Source organism: Grampus griseus (genome assembly GCF_964374135.1).
Source record: "Grampus griseus genome assembly, chromosome: 6".
Taxonomy (NCBI): domain Eukaryota; kingdom Metazoa; phylum Chordata; class Mammalia; order Artiodactyla; family Delphinidae; genus Grampus; species Grampus griseus.
This window is the reverse complement of record NC_139000.1, coordinates 10677011-10697901: the sequence shown is the minus strand read 5'-3', so window position 1 is coordinate 10697901 and position 20891 is coordinate 10677011. Positions and strand designations below refer to the sequence as shown.

Genomic DNA, 20891 nt, shown 5'->3' with positions numbered 1-20891 from the left:
TCTGAGTGGCCGGCAAGTGCCAGTGGTTAGTGGAGACCCCCCACCTCAGCCAGGCCCTGCCCACCTTCACCCACCTTCCCAAACGCAGGGCTTCAGAGAGCTCAGGGGCAGGGGCCTACATGGTGGGGTCCTGGGTCAGCATAATCAAATAAGCCATCTGGAGACCACAGGGGTGCTGCGGCCCCTCCCCCGGCCCCGGCCCCCCTTCCCCCACCCCGTCACTGGCCCAAGCTCAGGTCTGCTTGGCCTGCAGCATCTCGATGAGCAGGTTGTTTCGGGGCATCTCGTTGCCCAGGTGCTTGTGGTACAGGTATTCCTTGGCCTGCATGCTCAGCGCCCGCACCTCCACCAGGCACAGCAGCAGCTGCTGGAACTTGTCTCCGCAGTGCGGGTAGTGGCACAGGGTGTAATCGAGCAGGGCGGCATTGGCCTTCTCCTGAGCGTCCTTCACCAGGCTGTGGTTATTCAGGAACTTCACATCTGCAAAGGGAGGAGCCGTTCACCAGCCCCATCACATCATCAACACCGTCACTGGCATCAGCAACGCCAACATCCCTATGATCACCAAAGACACGGGCACGGCCACCATCGACAGTGAACCACAATCTCCCTGTCACCACCATGAACGCTGCCACCAGCATCAGTCGCCGATACCAGCATCCCTGGTTTTCACACACATGGTCCCTGCTGCCATCAACAATCAAACCACCGTCATTCCCGTCACCACCATGATCACCATCACCATCACCACCTTGGTTGAACACCGCCATCAGCGGCAGTCACTGACACTAGCAGGCCTGCGGTTATCACACACACGGCCACCATGACCACCCAGCCGCAAGCTCCTGTCACCACCACTGCTGCCATCGTCATCGACCCCACCGCCATCACCAAGCCTCACCAGGTGTATCCCTGGACACGTTATTTAACCTCTTAATTTCTTCATCTGCAAAACAGGGTGGCAGTAGTGCCTACTTCACAAGATTGTTGTGAGAATTAAGGGAGTTGAGATGTAGAGAGTGCACAGAAGAACAGTGTCCAGCACTTCATAAGACTCAGTGTGTTAGTGTTATTATTACTCCTACTCTCACCGTGTCCAGGAACAAGACCATCCCCAGCCCCATGGTCAAAACCATCCTGTTGCCATCATCCTCGGGGTAGGCGCCATCAGCATCGCCACTCCGCCACCATCATCACTATCCCCCATCAGCACCATCGCCAGAGAGGCGCACTGTGAGTGGAGGGGTCCCATCCCCCATGCTAGAGTGTGACAGGCACTCCTTTGGTCCATGCTCTGACCAATCAAGAGGCTCTGGTACCCCAAGGAAATTTTCTCACGGGGCCGTGGACGTTCACTGCAACAATATTTACGGTGATGGGGAGGTGGGCTGGATGGCCAGGTGGCGGCTGCCTCCCCGGGAGCCCAGTGCAGTAGAGACAGAAGTAACGGAGCAGACACAGTACTGAGCAAATGGACGGACTTTTAAAAGCATGGGGTTGAGTGGGAAAAAAAAACAAAAAATAGGATAAAAAACAAAAAAAGGGAGATCCAGAATGAGACCTATAAGGTAAAGCCACCTACTTAAATTAAAAACACTAGCGCACAAAGCGTGCACCTTGCGTTAAGAACAGAGACAAACAAGAAGAACCGAGTTAAACGTAAAGGGGACGGTTGGTGATGGGAGGGAGAGGCAGGTGGGTGGCTCTGCGTGGACCAGTGATCATTTGTACCAGGCACAGAGGAGTGTGATGAATGCATCCCCTGTCCTGGAGGTCCAGTGAAGAAATAAAAATTAAGTGTCTTTAGCGTGAAGTGGATGGTGGTTCAAATCCCAGCCCCACCATTTAGAATCGGTGGCCTGTGCCCTGTCCTCTCCTGACCTGAAGGCCTTCCTCCTCTACGAAAGGGGCCGTGCCCACCTTGCAGCGGGGGGAGCTCGGGTGCCAGGGCACTGCACAGGTGCCTGGCCCCCAGGGGTGCCCGTGGAGGGCCAGTTTCCTGTCACGGGAGTCCTCATCGCTGCTTGCAGGCTTTTTTCAGCTCCTGGGCAGCATCTCCAGCTGGTGCCCTGCCGAGGGGCTGAAAGTCAGCAGGAATCCACAGAACCTGTCCCCATCCCCCGCTCCGAGCCCCGCCAGGCCTGGGATGCATCATCCAGCGATTCAGAAGATGGTCGTCCATCCACTTCCCCTGCGTTCCCATCACCCCCAGCCCTGCTGCTGCGGGGGAGTCCGGAGCCCAGCATGCACAGCCCTTGGCCCTTCTAATCCCTCTTAACACCCACTACGCCAGGAGGGCTGGACGCTCCTGGCAACCCTGATCCCCAGCCGCCCCCAGCATGCCCGCCGAGGCCTGTGTTGTCCAAAGTCGGATTTAGGGAAACCCAAGCTGGACCCAGGGCGTATGGCAGGATCTGGGCCTCCCCCCATCCTCGTCCCCATCCCCCTCACCACATTCAGTAAGTGAGCCAGGGTCATATTCTTCCTGGCCTCCACAGGATCACCATTAGCCCACAAGGCACCTTGTGCCAATTAGAAAGAAGGTCCCCCATGTCCACAGAAAGACAGCTTGGTGAGGGGCATGCAGGCTGGATTTCAGCCTCTACCTTTCCCCTGTCTAGGTGCCCTTGTTCAGTAAACAACCTGTCCAACTGTACATAGCAGCCCTGTTCCCTAGCCTGGCCCTCTCCAAATAAACTCAAAGGTCATGGGAAATCTCCCCACCTAACTAGCGTCTCCTGGGGGCAAGAGGTCCTTAACTGGCCCCATCCCTTTCCCAATCTCTTTCCAACCCAATCTACCTTCAGTCCCCACCATCCCCAGGGCAGTTCTCCTACTTGTCTTCTGACAATTTACAATAGGAGGCTGGGGGTCCAGAGAAGGGTAGGGACCAGCTCAAGGCCACACAGCAGTAAAGGGGCCCAGAAGAAACAGCTGAGGGTGCGGGGAGGACTGGATAAGATGCTGCAGTAGAGGCAGGAGTGGGAGGGGGCTGGGGAGGACCAACCAGAGCCTCGGCTTTACCAGGATTTACTGTTCCCAGCAGCAGTGTGACAGGGACAGCAGGGCGGAGTGCAGGGTGGGGAGGTACAGAACAAGGACAGCTTTCAGGGACACCCCCCTCCTAGCAGCTCTACGGGTCCTGCAGCTCTCGGGAGGCTGGAGACCCCCACTGCCCCCACAAGGTGGGCTACAGGGCTGGGGGCGGGAAGCACGGTCACTAATTGAGCCCTGGCCACTACAGTACAAGGCAGGAGAGCTGTTTCCGCCGCACCTGCTGCACCTTCCCCGCCCCCGCCCCCGCCATCACTTAATCCCCACAGACACCCAGGCAGGCAGGAAAGGGCGTCTTCCATGCACAGCGACAATGGGGCAGGCCTGGAGCACACAGCAGATACCAGAGCCGGGATTCAAACCCAGATCTCTCTGGCTCCAAAGCACTATGGGCAAGCAGAGGCGGGGTCAGGCCTGGATGCGGGGTCAAGCCTGGACCCTGGTTCCTGGGGGATTAGATGACGTGATGACTTTATGTTCCATCCAACTCAGGAGTCCTGTCCAAGGGCCACTAAGCCTGGGGTCCTTGGTTTCCCCAGGAAGTTTACTCTGGACACCCTCTTGGAGAGGAACGTGGTCAAGTCACGCCCCTTCTCCCAGCCTGCCTCTAAAGGGACTGTCGTGAAGATTCGCTGGGACGCTGGATGTGACAGAGCCAGCATCCCTCAGGACACCACACCCTTTCTTCCTTAGACACACAAACCTGGAGACGCCCCCTTCGTGCGTCAGGGGCTCAAACCCCAGCTCCACCACCAGCTAGGTGACCCGGGGCAAGTCCCTTCCCCAGTCTGAGCCTCAGTTTCCCATCATCTGAAAAACGGGGGCAAATTAATCTCCGCCTCTCAGGGCACCAAAGAACTGGACCTCATCTGCCCAGCTCTGGGCCTTGAGGCACCGCGGGCTGGAGCCGGGCCTGCTCAGCTCCCAGCAATCCGGGGGGTGAGAGGTAGGAGGGGGCTGGGAGATGGCAACCCCACCCCCGAGAGCAGCCCGCTAGCTCTGCGGAGCCGGGGGCCCCCAGGTTCTCAGAAAAGCCCCCTTTTCACGGTTTAATTGAATATTTGAATAATCCTTTCATTCCAGCGAGACATAAAGAATGTTGTCCCAATAGCGGTGACTCAGGCAGGCGCCCCCGCGCACAATGGCCCCTCGAGTGGGGCTGCTATTCAGGCCGCCTTTTGTTGGCACGAGCAGTGGGTAAATTGCAAACGCTTAAGGGAATGCTGCTGCCGCCGCCTCAATGCAAGTCAGAAAATCGAATGTTAGGTCAATCCATTAAGCTTCGATTAAGTCCTCTGCGGAACAATGCCAGCCGGGCCCATCTTCATAAACACCGTGATTGCCAGGAGAGAGGCACTAATTTTAATTAAACCTCCTTACCTGCCTTCGCGCCTGCCTGAGCCGGCTATTTAGAAACCAAATGGCACCCTTCTGTGGAGGCAGGCAAGAAGGAGGCGCTGAGCGGGCTGAAGGGCGGAGGGGTTGGGGGACAGCCATCCCACAAGTTCAGGCTGAAGCAGCCCAGGGACGCGCTGCCCCGGGGTGATGTCCGGCATGCCAGATAGAGGACAAGGGGCAAGTGGCCACCCCATTCTGCGCCCCAGTTCCCTTGGGGACCCAGCTCTGGTGGTCTGGGTGGGATCATGGGAGTAGCCCCCTCCCACCTTCCCGACTCTGGGCAAATCTTCCCCGTCGTCTTGCCCAAATTTACCCACTTCACCCCAGCCCCACGTCTAGCCTTTGCAGGGCTCTGGGTTGCCACCTGCCATCCTTTTCCCATGCTGCAGTTGGAAGGACCTTGCCAAAATGCAAACTTGATCATGTTTCTCCCTGCTGAAAATCCTCCCCAAGGGAAGGTTCAACGTACTGGCCTGGCATTCAAGGCCTTGCACAGCTCGGCCCCTGCCCACCTCTCCAGGCTCCTCCTCACCCTCTCCCTGCCCCACAGGTACTTCCAGACTTTCAGGATCACCCATCCCTGTGCACAGGCTCTTCCTTCAGTCTGGAACGCCCTTGCTGCTGCCTGCTTTGTTTCACCCAGAACACTCCTGCTCATACTACAAGGCCCAGCTCAGAGGCCCCTCCTCCAAGCAGACTTCCCTGATATCCTAGGCATAGTTGTCTTCTCCTCTTTGGCCCAGCCCTGATCACACTGGACTGCCCAGGCTCCTCTCCACACCTGGAACCTGTCAGCCAGCGGCCCCTGTGGCTCCCCTGGGCTCCTCTCACTGCACACCTACGAGCTCGGACAGGCCTGGGTCCCGGGTCTTCTCCCCTCACAGCCCCAATACCACTAGAGTTTCTGGCCCCCACCCTGAGGGTCACTGTCCCCAAAGACAAGGCACTGTGCCAGACGCACAGTGTGCAATAAAGACAGAGAGAGACTCGTTCCTTCCTTCACTTCATTCACTAACTTGTTCATTTGCTCGTGGACTTAATGATGGCTATGGTAGAAACAATACTGATGCATACTCTGAGGGGCCAGGCCATGCACTGAACATTTTGGGGAATTTTCTCATTAAATCTCATAGCAAGTTAAAGATGATTATGATGTTCATTTTACAGATGGGGAAATAGAGGTTCAGAGAGGGGAGTGACTTGCTCAAGGGCCCACAAGCAGAGAGAGAGTCTAGATTTAGAATCCAGGTGGTCCATCGCTAGTCCCCTTTCCTAACCACTGCTCCACCCTGCCTCGCATGTGTACACACACGTGCACACTCTCACTCCTCCGTCCCACCTGCTCCAGCCTGTTCCAGCCAAGCACTGTAGACCCTCCCAGTCTCCCGGCCCCAACTGCCTCCTCTGGAAAACAGGATGAAGGTTGGCATGCAGGAGGGGCTGTGCACTCATGGTTCTGAGTACAGCCCCTTGCCTGGACCCAGAAGAGGAGGGCTGGGCTCAGCCTTGATGTCCTCCCTACACCCCATAGAAGGAGGAATCCTGGACTTATCACCTGGTGGAGGCCAAGGCTGTGCCAGGCCTGGCAGTCCCCAGCGCTGGGGCTTTTGTAGGAAGAGGGGCTGAGGGCTGCAGGCATGTGCCTCAGGCCCCAGGGGGTCTGGAGAGCCAAGACGTGGTCCCTGCTCTGCAGGGGGCACCAAGATGGAGCCTTGGCCAAGCAACCTGGTGGCTGGCATCCCCACCCTCCCCAAGACCTCCTAGTGGCCTCTTGACGAAGGTCAGGTCAAGAACTGTCACCTCACAAACCACCACAGAACCCACACTACAATACAATGTGTCCCAAGCACGCCCCTCAAATCCCTCACATCTCCACAGTCACCACTCAGCCATATACAGACTGCTCACACCACATGACACATAAAATCCCACTAGCCCATGAAAGTTCACAGTCTATACATGCGCGTAAATGAAGGCACAGGCACGCACATGACCCCTGGAGCCTGCACACCCCAAACCACACACATCCGTGGCTCTGGTGACACTGAGGTGGGGAGGAGGGTACCACTGCAGGCAGAGGAGGAAGGGGGCTTCCCCAGCTGGAGCCGGCCTGGCTCAGGTCCCTGAGGCCCCGCCAAGGGCTTCAGGCTCCTAACCGGCTGCCCGAGATTCAGCCCTCACCCCCCAGCATGCTCGACCCCTACCAACCCCTGCAGCCTTGCCGATACGCCCTCCAGCTACCAACCTGCTGCGCCAGCAGAGTCAGGAGGCCCAGCCCAGGCACCCAGTCACACGGCCACGGCCTGAACACAGGGCTTCCCCCAGTCAGTACGTCACTAATCACCCCCTCCCAGCTTGTTTTACCCGCTGCTTCCCCAGCTGCCCCCACTCTTGAGCAGGAACACCCTTGCCAGACCATGGCTGTGATGCCATCTGCCACAAAGACAGCGTCTCGATCCTGCCCCCTCCCCAGGTGACAAGGCATTCACGCCCCTCTGTTCCAACCTTCCATCCCATCTACACCTCTGCTAAAAGATTTATCCCCTCCCAACAAACTCCTACTCATCCTGCAAGACCCTGCTCAGATGTCTTTCCAGGAAACCTTCCGGGCAGATCCCTTGCTCCCCGTCCTGAGTTCCCCATCTCTCTGTCTCAGCCCTGATGGCACTGGCTGGAGGCCTCTCCCAGACTGGGAGCCGCCTGAGAGCAGGGAAAACCTCTGTGAACGCAGCATTGCTGGGCACAGGGAGGGCATTGGACATGCTTGCTGGGTGAAGGAGGACAAAAGGAGGCTGACCTGATGAGAGCTCAGAGGGAGGGTGGAGACCTGAGCGGCACAGGCTGGGCTGGGGTCAGGAGGGCAAAGGGAGGGAGACACCAGACACTTGGGGAGCCAGGCGAGCTGGTGGGCTGGGCTGGCCCTCTGCCCCTGCCCTGCTTTGTTTTCGTCCCTAGCACTTACCGAAATCTTCCAGGCTATACATTTTACAAATCGTTTCACTAATTTATACATTTTACTAATCATATTATGCTTATTGTCTCTCTCCCCAACAGAAGGTCAGCTCCTTGAAGATAGGGATTTGGGGTCTTTTTTGAATGAGTGAATGAATGAATGAATGGGCAAAGGGGTCTGGGCCCCAAAGAGCTCAGAGTCAGAATTCAGACACCCTTAGAGCGGGGAATTAGGAAACACAGGGACCTCAGGATGGGAGTCAGGGATCAGAAGCTCCTGAAATCATAAGGGCATTTTCTGGGGTGGCATCGGCACTTTTCTAGGGCTGTCAGCTGGGAATCTACCACATCCTCAGGAGGGTTCCTGGTCCCATCAAGGGCAAGTCTTAGACATTGTCCTGGCCTTCTGTCCTTCCAAACAAAGAAACTCAGGCCCAGAGAGGAAGCAGGCCCTGGGCCAGGTCCCCTTTATTCACTAAGAGAGGCCCCCATCGGAGAGCCCCACCTTAGGGTCTCCTTGCCAGCCCACCCCCCTACCCTCAGGCCAGGCCTCGCTCAGCCCACTCACCGAGGCTGAAGAGGATGAGGAACTTGAGGCAGACGAACTCCTGGCGGTCCAGCTGCAGCGCGTGCAGCTGCAGCACAAGCTCCTGCGCCCGAAGCACCAGGCTGTGAAGCAGGGAGCCTGCCTGGGCGGCCACCATGGTCAGCTCCACCTGGGTGGGCAGAAGGCAGGGGTCAGGGACACGAGGGGAGGCCGTGGTCGGAAGCTGGGGGTCAGGGGTGCCCAGCCTTGGAGCTGAGCCAGGTGGGGCGGGGGAGGCGCGGCACTTCCTCAGGCCCCTGGACCCCTCCAAGGCTCCCAGCTCTGCTCCCACTGCCCTGCCCAGAGCTGAGGGCCCCCGCGCAGCAGAGCCGACACCAGGCAGGTGTGTGCAGAGGGAGAGCTGAAGGGTCCTTCATGCACAAAGAGCCGCCGCCAGGCCCAGTGGTACAAGCAGCTTTTGTGTTTTGTGTGGTGTCTGCAGTGAGCACCACGTCGCACTGGGTGGGGGGTGGGGCAGCCGTGCCTGGATCCGCGTGGATGCGGCCACATGACTGCCCGGGGCCCACACATGGACACCTGGACTACAGATGTGGCCACACCTCAGCTCACGTTCACACACATGGAGGGACACACTCACAGCCTTGTTCACCTGCTTCAGGACGTGAACACACACACACACACACACACACACACACACACACACACTCTTGTAGGGTCACATCACAGGGTAACACAGACACATGTCTGTGTATATGTTCCCACTGACATGGTGACCCACTTACGTGTGTGGAGATGTTTGCACAATAAAATACAGGAGCACACACACACGCACGCACGCACGCACGCACAGGACTGTCCCATAGCCTCAGAGACTTCCACCCACGTGTTGACAGGAGCTGACACTCACACCTCAGACTCTTTCACGTGCTCGCCCAGGTGGCCTCAAAGTTACACCCTTGCAACCAGCATTCTGCTGGCCCTGGATGGCCTGAGACACCCAGGTGAGAACAGAGGATGAGGACAAAGGGTTGGAGGTAGGGGGTGGGAGCAGGGCCTCAGTCTCCAATCTCTCTCCCCAAGCACCTATGAAAGCCACTCCTCCTGTATCGCCCCCCAGGCGTGATGCTCCCTCCACCAGGCTAGACCCTGGGCATCAACCTCCCTTCCCTTCTCCCTACTTCCCTCCGTTTCCCCTACACCTCCTCTCCCCTCCTTGAATTGTGCCCTCCCAGGTCCCCAGTGTTCTGAGCGGCGGGTGGCTGCCTTCATTTCCTCCTCACCCCCCATCTTGCCCCCTCCATGCACTTCCTCATATAAAACCTGGTTGTGTCCTTCCCCACTTAAAACTCTTCTGATGCTCCCTGCTTGATTCCAGGAGCCACCCCACCTGCTTCCCATCCTAGTGCCCCTAATTCCCTGCTCTAAGAGTGCCCAAATTCTGACTCTGAGCTCTTTGGGGCCCAGACCCCTTTGTCCACCCATTCAGCCAGCCAGCCAGCCAGCCAGCCAGCCAGCCATCCATCCTTCCATCTATCATTCAGGATTTAGAACCTGCAAGGTCTTGCCCATCCCAGCCCCCAGCCACACCTCCAACCTTATCTCTCACCTCATCCCAGCCCCCACAGGGCACCTGCCCCCCCCAAACCCATGTCCCAGCACACCAGCAGCCCCCGGCAGCTCAGCAGTCCTAACCTGCCTCTCTAAGCCTGGCCCGTGCTACCTCCTCTGCGTGTGTGGAGGCGGGGATTGTCCCTCCACCCCGTCACTACCCGACCAGCCCTTATTTATTCTTTCACTACCCAGAGCCACCATCACGTCCTCCAAGAGCCTCCCTGACCCTCCCCACATCCCTGAGCTGCTTCCCCCAGAGCAGGGCTCCCAGGGCCTGGTTCCTCTCAAGGTCAAAGCTAGGGCTGATCAGAGGGAGGTCGGGCTGGTGGGTATCCCATGAACCTGGGGAAAGGGCTGATATTCAGTGGTGCCCAGGGCCAGCCCTGGAGAGGCCTAGGACCTCTTCTGGGCCCAGAATTCTGGAAGTGCATGGTGGGGGGTCAGGACAGAGCACAGTAGGGTCTGGTCACCTCCTGCCCAGTGACCAGCAGGATGCTGCCCTCCTTGCCATGTTGGATCTGACGGTAGATGTGGTCGAACACCAGCAGCTCACTCCAGCAGTTCTGCAGTAGTGTCATCTGGTCGGCCACCTGCAAGGAAGAGGCACACAGGAGTCCAGGGTCCAGCCACGGTCCAGCTGGGGACCGTCCCCTCGCCCCTCCTCCTCCCAGCTCTGAGTTCAGCAGCTCAACTGGGTATGTGACCTGGGCAAGCTGCCCAACCTCTGTGTCCAGTTTACCCATGTGTCTTCTTCATCAAAGTGTGGCAGGGGTCTAGCGAAATAATAAGAGGGTCCAACGGAGGTGCTCAGGCCCCGGCTCTGCCTCTCACAAGTTGTATGACCTTAAGCAAGTTCTGTAACCTTTCTGGGCCTCAGTTTTCTCATCTGGAGAGTGGGCAAAGTATTCGAAGGCGGTCTGGCACATATTAAGCCCTCAATAAATGTTACAGAATAATGTCCACAGAAGTGCTTTGTGAAGGATTCCTTTAAATGCAAGGGAAGATTAGTATTAATTTTTCCTCGTGCCCATTTGTCCTGTGGTCACATCTCTAGCAGCCTGAATCGCTCAAGCAGGAGCCATGTAGAGAAAACAGAGGGCTTCCTCGCATCTTGTGCAGAGCTCTGAAGTTCATGGGAAGAGAGGAGGTCCGGCCCAGGGAATGAGCAGGTGGCTGGCAACAGTCTACATCAGAAGCAGGAATAGAAGGGCACACGGGGCCGATTCTGAATCCCCAGGCTGCACTGAGGGGCGCTCAGTGTGAGGGCAGGGCCTATCCTCCAGTCTGGGGGATCGCCACATTCTAGCATGGCAAGAGTAGACCCTCATGACAATGACGAGTGGGACTCAGGACCATGGGATGCCCGAGCCAGAAGGGCCCTTAGGGATCTCCTGGCCTAAACTCCTATCTGCAGATGAATAATCTGCCACCCAGTGAGGGTAAGGGACTCTCCTGGGGTCCCAGAGAGGCAGAGCCAGGCCAGGGTCATGGCTGGCATTCTCGGTCCACAACTCTCCATAGTGACAGATACTGAACACTTCTGGGTGTTCAGAACTGCGCTGGGTGCAGCGTGTCATCCTAGGAGGATACAGTGCAGACTCCAGTCCCTTTCAGCATCCGTGGCTCATCAGCCAGCTGCCATTGACCCAAAGGGCACCCCCCAGGCACCTTCCCGGGCCATGCCCTACAGTGAATGCAAATCACGATAGCTAACAGTCACTGCGCTGCAGCTCCACAAGCCTTCGTAGTTGGTACTAATGTTATCCCCAATCCATGGAGAGAGGACACTGAGCTCAGAGAGGTCAAGTAACTTACCCAAGGTCACACAGCTCTGTCTAGTTCATCTCTGCTCTTGGCACTAGGTGTGCAGGAAGATCCACCCTTGCCACCCTAGAGTTCACGGCAGGCTCACTGCCTCACCCATGAAGCTCTCCCCATCCTCTGGACATGGCATCTGCAACATCTGATGACGCCATTCATGCCTCTGTCTTCCCTGACACCTGTGGGCTCTGGGAGGAACAACCCCCAACCTGGAGACCAGAGTAGCCCAGGCAGCCCCTGGCCTGAAAAGGAAGTGGCCCAGGCCTAACCAACAGCTCTCTCTTCTCGGGGGCTAGAAGCCCCCCCGCTCCCCTCTGCTCTGCTCCTCTCCTGGGAGTGGCCCTGGGGCCTGTTCTCAGACAGACAAAGGGAGAGAAAAGTGGATAAAGAGCAAAGTGAGCCGCTGGACACACAGTCAGGCTTCCTCCAGGTCTCGCCTGCTCAGCCCTTCCCCAGCCTGTGTGGCTGAGAACAAGAGGAAGGGTCTGTCTCTATCCTGCTCTGAGTCCCCAGCCTCCCAGCCTCCCCTCCTCCCCTCCCCTCCGTGTCAAGAACCCATACCTCCCCCTCCATCTCCCAGCAGAAGGTCCATCCTAGAGCCCCATTACTGTCAGAACAGGAAGCCCAGCCAGGGGGACCCGAGGCTCAGCCACAGGTAGCCCTGGATGGGAGGGGCCGGGAGAGACTGAGAACCAGGACGCACCGCAAAGACACCTCGCCTTATCGCCTTATCATGCCTCAGGAAGTGGCTGGTCCCCAGAGAGCCTCCCCATTACAGCTTCCAAGGAGGGAGGCAAGGCTCAGTGAGCGCCTAGACCAGGCCCTGTTCCCAGCACGCCCGGGACTCCTCACCCCTGCCCACTACGGATAAGGAAGCAGAGGCTCCCCTCAGGTAACTGCAGGGAGCTGGGCTCTGCACAGACCACCCGCCTGGGCTGCTCTTCTTGGGGGGCGGGGGGGCTGGCACTCCTGGAGCCCCAGCAGGAGGTGCCTGGTCCAGGAGTTGCACTGGCCCACTGGGAGGGGGTCTTGGGGAGGGTGGGGCTGCCAGTCGCACTGGGAGAAGGAGGAAGTGCAGGGTTGGGTTCTGCTCCCCACCTATTGGGGCCCTAGGGAGCAGACACCCTTGTGCCTGAATTAAAGGAACAGGGGGTGGGGAGGTGGAAGCGCAAGAGATAAGGGGGAGAATTAGGAGATAAGCTAACTGAGCTTTGGGCAGAAAGCAGAAGGGGTCACAGTGACCCGGCTGGCCAAGCCCTGGGAGCAGACTCTGTACCCAGACCTCAGACCCCGGGAGTGGGGGCAGCCCTGCCCACGGGGCTGATAGGGGTGCAGGGCAGAGAGGTGCACTACGGTGGCTGGGCTTTGGTGCCCTGTGCCCTCTGATTCCCGCTTAGCCACACACCCTCTCCGGCCCTGATCTCCTATTCTGAGAAATGGAAAAAAATAAATCCTCCCTCTTTTGGTTAGAGAAAATATATGAGCACAGCGGTGTCAGTCGTGAAGGGTTCTGGGAACCCATGGTCAGCTATTCTGGGGACTCTGTCCTGGCCCGGGTTTCCCTCCCCACCAGCCAAGCAATCGTGCTTCCAGACTCTTTACTAGTTCTTCCCCTAGATGGACACATAAAGACACCAAACTCCAAACACTCCCCACACAGATGAACACACACACACACACACACACACACACACACACACACACACACACACACACACACACACACACACACACACACTCCCCTTTTTATTTAAAAGAAAACCAGAGGGCCCTAGCTGCCAGCCCCTCTCCATGGGAAAGCAGGTGGCTAAGAGGCTCACTTAACCAAAGAGGGTTGGTTTTCACCTTCCGTGGGCTTTTCCCTAAGCAAAAGGTTCTTCCTCTACCCTCAGTCCACTCTGCCACCCCGGGAACAAGGACATGTGCAGTCCCAGCCCTGGGGTCCCTCATCAGCCTGGCCTGTCTGCTGGGCCCACCAGCCGCCCACCCCTCCTGCCGGTCTGCCACAAATCTTCCTGGAGCCTTGACACTTTGCAGCCTGCCTCAGAGATGGGGTATTTATGCGTGCCGAGATGACCTCCTTCCCAGCAGGCCCCCCTCCGGAGCCCCCTGGGGTCTGATCAGTCTGGCGGTCGAAGGCCAGTGGGCTCTGTAATTCTCCAGTGGCTGACAAGCCGCGGGCTGGCCACGGCGCTCTCCCGGCTGAGAGGTTGGCGGGCTGTCATTTGTCAGTCCGGGACTGACAGAGTTACTGCCACTTAAATGAAACCGTATATCTAAGCAGTTAAATCTGTTGCCAATCGGGGGCCTCGGAGCTGGATGTCAAGGGTGAACTGATGTCAAGATGGGTCATTAGGCACTCTTGGCCCTCGCCTCCACCTCCCTGATTCCTATCCTGCATCCTCCCAGCTGTCCTTCCCGGGGACTGTCCAGAGAGGCTGCCTGCCTGGGCCTACACCCTGCCCCCACGGAGCAGTATGTACAGGTGAGTATCTGCTACCTTGCAGGTATCAAGCTGCTTTGGAAGCCCAGGGCAAGGTGGGCCCCCGTCTTCTCCCAGAGCTCTAGTGCTCAGAGGAGTGTGGACACGATGTATCTTTTCTCCTTCTTCCTGGCCAGGCCTGTCTACCACCTGCAAGGTTAGATTCAATGGTACCCCGGCAGAGGGGCCCAGCGAGGGAGGGAGCCACTGCCCCCACTCACTGAACACTTTCTGGGCGCTGCACCCTGTGCTAAATTCTTTACCTGCCCTAGCTCACTAAGCCCTTCCAACAACCCTATGAGGTGGCTACTATTTCAACTCCCCCTTTTTTACAGATAGGGACAACTGAGGCCCAGAGGAGTAAAGTCACTTGCCCAAAGTCACGCACCAGATGAGTGGCAGATATGGAACTTGAACGTGGGCCTCTCTGATTCTGGTATATGTTACTAACCTCTGTACCAGGTCAGATCTAACACACCGTGATTGCATGAGGTGGAAAAATGGAGACAGAGGGACTTCCCTGGCGGTCCAGTGGTTAAGGCTCTGCACTTCCACTGCAGGGGGCACAGGTGTGATCCCTGGTCAGGGCACTAGGATCCCACATGCCACACGGCCTGCCCCACCTCCCCCAAAAAATTGGAGGCAGAGGGACATCCAAGCTGGGAAAGAGGCTGGAGGAGGACAACCCCAAAAGGGCATCTGGAACCCCAATATCAGCTCAGCAAAGACCCCAGTCTTTCCCCTGGACAGCAAGACATCATCAGCGTCACAGAGGGCTGAGCAAGCCTCTGGGGAGAGCTCAGGCTCTGTGGTGGGAGTCTGCCCTTCCCAGGCAGGCTGTCCATCACCCACTGCCAAAGGACCTACTCCTGGTCCAAGCTCTGCTTCTGACCCTGCCTACCTCTCCAGCCCTACCACCTGGGAGTCCCTGACACATGGTACCTTTTCACACTTCTGTGTCTTCTGCTGTCCCCTTTCCCGGAATGCCCTTAACCTTCTCAGACTGCTTTCTGGAGAGGTGCAGATCAAAGAAACCTTCCCCGACTTTCTAACACAGAGCCATTTACTCTCCTGCTGGCGTCCCTTGGCCCCTTTCTACTGCTGTCAGAGCCCCAGGCATCCTGTGTTGGCATTACCTATGTGCATGTCTGTCTCTTCCTCTAGCCTGGCAACCTCCTGGGTCCAATTCATTTCAGTGTCCCTATGCACAGGCCAAGGGCTGCCCCACTCTCAGAGCTAGGGACCCCCCTCTGCTGTCTGCTGTGTCCTGCCCGGAGGTGAGGAATGAATGGTCAGTCAAAAGAGAGAACAGGGGGCTTCCCTGGTGGCGCAGTGGTTGAGAGTCCGCCTGCCGATGCAGGGGACGCAGGTTCGTGCCCCGGTCTGGGAGGATCCCACATGCCGTGAAGCGGCTGGGCCCGTGAGCCATGGCTGCTGAGCCTGCGCGTCCGGAGCCTGTGCTCCGTGGCGGGAGAGGCCATGGCAGTGAGAGGCCCGTGTACCGCAAAAAAAAAAAAAAAAAAAGAGAGAGAACAGGGACTTCCCTGGTGGCACAGTGAATAGGACTCCACGCTCCCAACACAGGGGGCCCGGGTTCAATCCCTGGTCAGGGAACTAGATCCTACATGCACGCCACAACTAAGAGTTCGCATGCCACAACTAAAGAGCCCACGTATACCCCAATAAAGATGTTAAAAATAAATAAATAAATAAAGAGCCCACGTGCTGCAACTAAGGAGCCCACCTGCTGCAACTACGACCTGCTGTAACCAAATAAATAAATATTTTTTTTAAAAGAGAGAGAACAGTCACTCAGCTCCCCTCACACTTTTCTGCTTCCCTACCTCTGGCTTTGCAAATAGACATCAGCCCAGGGCTTATCGGACCAGTGGGAAAGAAGCTCCACACGGCTGATGAGAGGCCCCCTAAGGGCTGGGCTGGTACTTATCTGCAAGGCTCCTTTACAGAGGCTGGTAACGATGGTTCACATTCCTGGGCTTGATTCAGAGATTCTGGGAAGGGGAAGCAGGAAGGTTTGGACCACAGAGAAACCAGAAGCAGGAAAAAACACTCAGCTAAGCTTGGACAAAAGCCCTTCCCATCCTGCGTGAAAAACCCCGAGAGACCAGGAAGGCGGTCAGAGGAAGTGCCCTGCCCCTGGATCCAGGATTCTGGAAGGCCAAGAATGCTCTGCTCCTCTTCCCCTCTGCACCGGGGGCTCAAGGGAAGCCTGGAGGGAAAGCTGGCAACCAACCGAAGGGTGTTGGGATCCTCCTCCCCGACCAGGGCCTCCAGCCACGAGTGGAAGGCAGATGGGATTGTTTGAGGCCCTGCCTCTTGTTCTACCCATGAGGTCAGCCTAGAGAGGGGGCAGGGGTGAGAAGTCCCACCCCATGACAGACAGCCGGCACATCCCCAGACCTCAGCCACGACAGGCCCCCCACAGTAGAAGCAGAAGGCATTACAGCCAATGCTTGGTTGCTCTGGGCCGCAGAGCAACCCAGGCGCCCAGCTCCACGATACCTCGAGGATTCACAGTGCCCAGCCTTCATATTATCCCCCCTGACCCCCATGCCCAGCCCAGCCCCTGCAGACAGTACCCCTGGCCCATCCGGCCGCATGCCCCTGGAGGAATCCCAGACCTGAGTGGCATCAGCACTGACAATGCTGCTCAAGGCTGCAGTGGCCCCAGCAGGGAGGGCAACAGGCCCTGCTGTTTACAGCCAGTCCCAGAACAGCCAAGGGGACTGACCTGGGAAAGGCAAACATCAATAGGCCTGAACTAAAGGCCTATCATGTCTCCGTCTAGGCCAGGGAGGATGGGCTTGGCCAGGCTTGGGGGAGGGGGGCCTCTGAAGTTGGCAGAAACCCTGATCATAGGGAGCCAGGGCACTAGAGGGGCAGCTCCCAGTCTTCGGGTGCTTCAAACCACTAGGCAGGGTGATTGGAAAGTTCTTCCTTGTCTGGCCTTAGTTTCTCCTGCTGCTTTCCTGCTGACTTTAGTCGCAGGTACCTCAACCCAGGGCAATGGAAGGCCTTGCAGCCGAGGCATTTGGAAGATGAGGGGCGGGCCCTGCAATCCCCCACTTACCCTCCCACCTAGCACTCCCTGCACACACAGACACACACATTTACACGTGGGACTAACCATCGTGCATGAGAGATGCAGGGACAGTAAGATCTTTCACCTTAGCTGGGAGGGAGAAGCGTCCCAAACTCTGAGACACTAAGACCCCTTCTGTGATATCTGAGGCTAGCAGGGAGTGGTGTCCTCTCCAAATGAGAGGACAGGATGGCTTGGACCCTCTTCCTGACATTGGGCTGGGGCAACCAGAGACGGCCTCCCAAGGACTGAGCTAGTCCTTTGCGAGAGCCCAGGGTCTCAGAGAAAGAAAGATAAATGTTGACAGAGACTCAGACTGGGAGAGAAAGAGACAAAGATTGAACGGACTAGAGAGAGACAGGGAAGCAGAGAGATAGCACACCAGGGAGAGAGACAACAGAAAGAGACAGAGGCAGAGGTAAAAGAACCAGAGGCCGTGAGAGATAGACACTCAGGGAACAGAGAAGGAGAAAGAGGGAGGGGTGCGTGAGGAGGTGGGACAGGGACAAGGAAGGCTGTGATGGACCAGAAACACTCCTCATGTCCCCAGGGTGGCCTCCCTGTCCCCAGATATGGCCTGAAGCCAGTGGGCAGGACAGCCCCACCCAAGGGGTGGCCAAGACTGAGACTTGGTCAGCTGAGGGGACACCCCAGAACCAGCGGCCAGCCAGGTGGGAGGAGGGACTCACCTCCAGTTCCTTGAAGACCATGCACCTGCGTGCCCAGTCCACGATGGAGATGAAGGTCTGGTCAGCCATCCTGCACAGGAGGCTGAAGGGTGCAGGCTGGTCGGGGCGCCCTTTGGCCGGTTCCTGCAGGCAGCCCACGATGCGTGCCCGTACCTGGTCCTCGTCTGGCTCCAGCTGCAGCAGCTGCAGGATGAGCTCGGGCACACCAGGCCCTCCGGAGTAGGGCTCTGGGTAGCCGTAGTGCAGCCCGGGCTGTGGGGGGCTGCCGTAGGGCTCCGGGTACTCAGACTTGATGGCGCGGCCAGGGAAGGCAGGATAGAGGTAGCCAGCCAGTGGCCCATGGGCGCTGGGCACAGCCATGGGCAGCGCTGGGGCCCCAAAGTCGCCCAGTGGCCCAGCAGGTGGACCAGAGGCCAGGCCCTTGGGCTCAGGTGCATGCAGGCCAGGGGGCAGCATGTAGTCCGGCGGGGGAGGGGGCGGCGGTGGCACCCCCATTGGGGGGCCTGTCTCCAGCTTGAAGCCATTGGCTCGAATCTGTGCCTTCTTCTGTTGCTTCAGGGCCCGGTCCCGCTTGTACATGGGCCCAAACTTGTTCCGGCCGCCCCGCATGCGGTCAGCGCGCACGGCTGTGGGCAGAGGCAGAGGGGCAGGCTCACCGCCTCCAGGCCACCCGCCATACCACCCCACTCACAGTTCTTCCCCAAACCGATCCGACTGGGTCACTCTCCAACTCAATACCTCTCATGGCTCCTCCAGTGCCCTTAACCTGGCGTTCAGAGGAAGTCAATCTCCCTAACGCAGTGTTCAAGGCCCTGTTCACCTCTCCATCATGCCCCCCCCCCCTCACGAGACCCTGTGTTCTTTCCACTCCACCTTACTATCTCTCTGCTCCTCTGCTTGGCACTTCCTCCACCCTGCCTTTGGTATTCCTTCTGCCTCAAACCCTTTCCTTCTCTCATGCCTAAAGTGTTCCTGGATTCACCCAGGCAGCAGCCACTGTTCTTGCCCCGGATGTCCTGTCTCTTGCCCACTCTCGTCCTGCTGAGTGCTATCGTACCATGGACCCAGGCTGAGAGCTTCTGGGGGTTCAGCAGTGGGTTCAGGTGCCCAGCATAGGCTCTGAGATGGTGACAGGAAGTGGGCTCTGGTCAGCCTTGTTCACAGGTGGGTCCCCAGTGTCCAGCTGCTTCTTGACTGACTGCCTGACTCTGTTGAAGCCCTGTTGCAAAATGACTCGGGTTTCTGCTGCTGCCTTCAAATCTGAAGCTGAGTTTAGGGCTGACTGGGGCTCTATGCTGGTGGGAAGGGACCTCCCTTGCTGACCAGATGTCCCTCCACCTGGCCAAGAATGTGTCACCAGCCGGACCCAACAGGTGTGTCTCTGCAGCCAAAGTGTGGCCCCAGCCCCTGCTCAGACAGGACCCTGGGCTCCAGGAGAAGGGAGAGAGGAGGAGGGAGAGGGCGGTGCTCAGCAAGGGATGTGTCTCCGGGGCCCATGCAGCCAATCTTCCTGCCATGGGGGTGGGCAGCCCTGCTCCACTCCCTCAGGCCCCGCGAGGGGTTTCTGCAGCTCACAACAACCAGTTCTTCTGAGTCCCTCATGACCTGGTGCTGGGCACATGGGCTCTTGGGACAGGACAGGATATCCCCCTTCCATCAGGGGCCCTTCCTCTAGGTGACAGGACTTGTGGCCTGCAGCTCTCAGAGCCACCAGGGGCCTTCTACTTTGTTTAAAAACTTTAACCAACAGCTGCCTGCTCGGCACACAGCCCAGCTGGGGCCAGCGGGGTAGAAGCCTATGACTGTCCACCCTCAAAGAGTTTGAGTTTTTCCTGCTAAAACGTTTTTCCTCCCCTCCAGACAGAGAGCTTGTGGTGGGGGTGGGGAGACAAGGATGGGCCTGGGTTCTCTGGGGGCGATTGCTCTCCATTACCCAGCCCTCTAGGGCCTGGCTAAGAACCTGCTGAGTGAATAACTGAGTGAATCTTGTGGATGGATGGACAGATGAACAGATGGGTGGTCTGAGTGAGTGCAGGCTGCACAGTGATGCTGGACAGATAATAACATAAATAAGAATAACAGTAATAGCTAACCTGTTGAGCATTTTCTACGTTCCAGGCCCATGCTAGGAGCTTTTCATACAATTCTCTCACTAACTCAAGGAGGAAGGCACTACTCTTAGGTCCATCTTTCAGATGGGGAGTCTGCAGCTCAGAGAGGTTAAGGAACTTGCCCAAAGTCACCCAGCCCGTAAGTGGTGGCACTGGGACTTGAACTCCAGTAAAGGCATTGAAAACCTTGGCTCTGGCTTGTATGAGATGTCAGTGGGGGTGTGACAGAACTCCTGGCAGAGGGAGGAGCTCTGTGGGGCTCTGCCCTGTGCTGCCCTGCCTGCAAGGGCTGGGGAGAGGGTCATCTCTCTGGGATTCACTTTTAGATACTTCTCAAGCCATCCCAGGCTGGTCCTGCATGCATCCCTTCACCCAGACCGACATCAGTTCTCACCCCTCCCCCATAGAGATCAGGGCCCTAATGTCACATGAGGGGCTAATCGCCTGGCCCCAGAAACTTTGAGAAGACCTATGGTACCCTCCCCTCACCCCTTCTCCCACCCCCATCCCCTGCCCCCTCGCCATCAGAGGTCAGGGGTAGGAGGCGCAGCGTGCGCACCTTCCAGGCGCATCCCCACTGTCAGGCACTTCTGGAAGCGGCAGAAGGGACAGCGCTTGCGCTGCGTCTTGTCGATCTTGCAGCTCTGGCTCTCGGTGCACGTGTAGTGCTTGTTGTTCTGCACTGTGCGCTTGAAGAAGCCCTGGGGGAGAGGGGAGTCAGCGCGGGAGGGGACAGGCCCCGTCTCCCCTTCCCTGCACTTCCCAGCAGGGCTTTCCGCCGCTTCCCGCCGGCTGCTCGCCAGCCTTCCACGCCGGTCCCTTGCCGGCCAGCTGCCCGCTCACCTTGCAACTCTCGCATGTGAGCAGCCCGTAGTGGTAGCCGGACACCTTGTCCCCACAGACGGGGCACAGCTCGTCCAGGTCCTCGTCGTACGAATAGTCCATGCCCGCGGCGTCCGCCTGTGGAGGGAGGAGAGGCTCATCGCGGGCGGGACTGCGACTGGCAGCGCCGCGGACCTGGGTCCGGCGTGTCCTGCACCACCGCGGCCGTGCGCCCCAGGGTGCCTTCCGCAGCGCCCAGTGGTCGAGGGCGCCCGTTGCAGGCCACCCATTAGAGCGCCCT

The 20891-nt window shown here is 58.0% G+C and overlaps 1 protein-coding gene across 1 annotated transcript; it reads right to left on the bottom strand.

Annotated features, from left to right (window-relative positions):
- Positions 1-232: 232 nt before the first annotated feature.
- NR5A1 (nuclear receptor subfamily 5 group A member 1) lies at positions 233-20722 on the bottom strand (the record flags this gene model as incomplete). The annotated part of the gene is made up of 6 exons (XM_082656126.1): positions 20612-20722; positions 20328-20469; positions 17658-18283; positions 10033-10152; positions 7973-8120; positions 233-480 (listed from the first exon to the last, which is right to left on the bottom strand). The coding sequence occupies exons 1-6, from the start codon at positions 20711-20713 to the stop codon at positions 233-235; spliced, it is 1386 nt and encodes a 461-aa protein (XP_082512252.1). The 5' UTR covers positions 20714-20722.
- Positions 20723-20891: the final 169 nt, after the last annotated feature.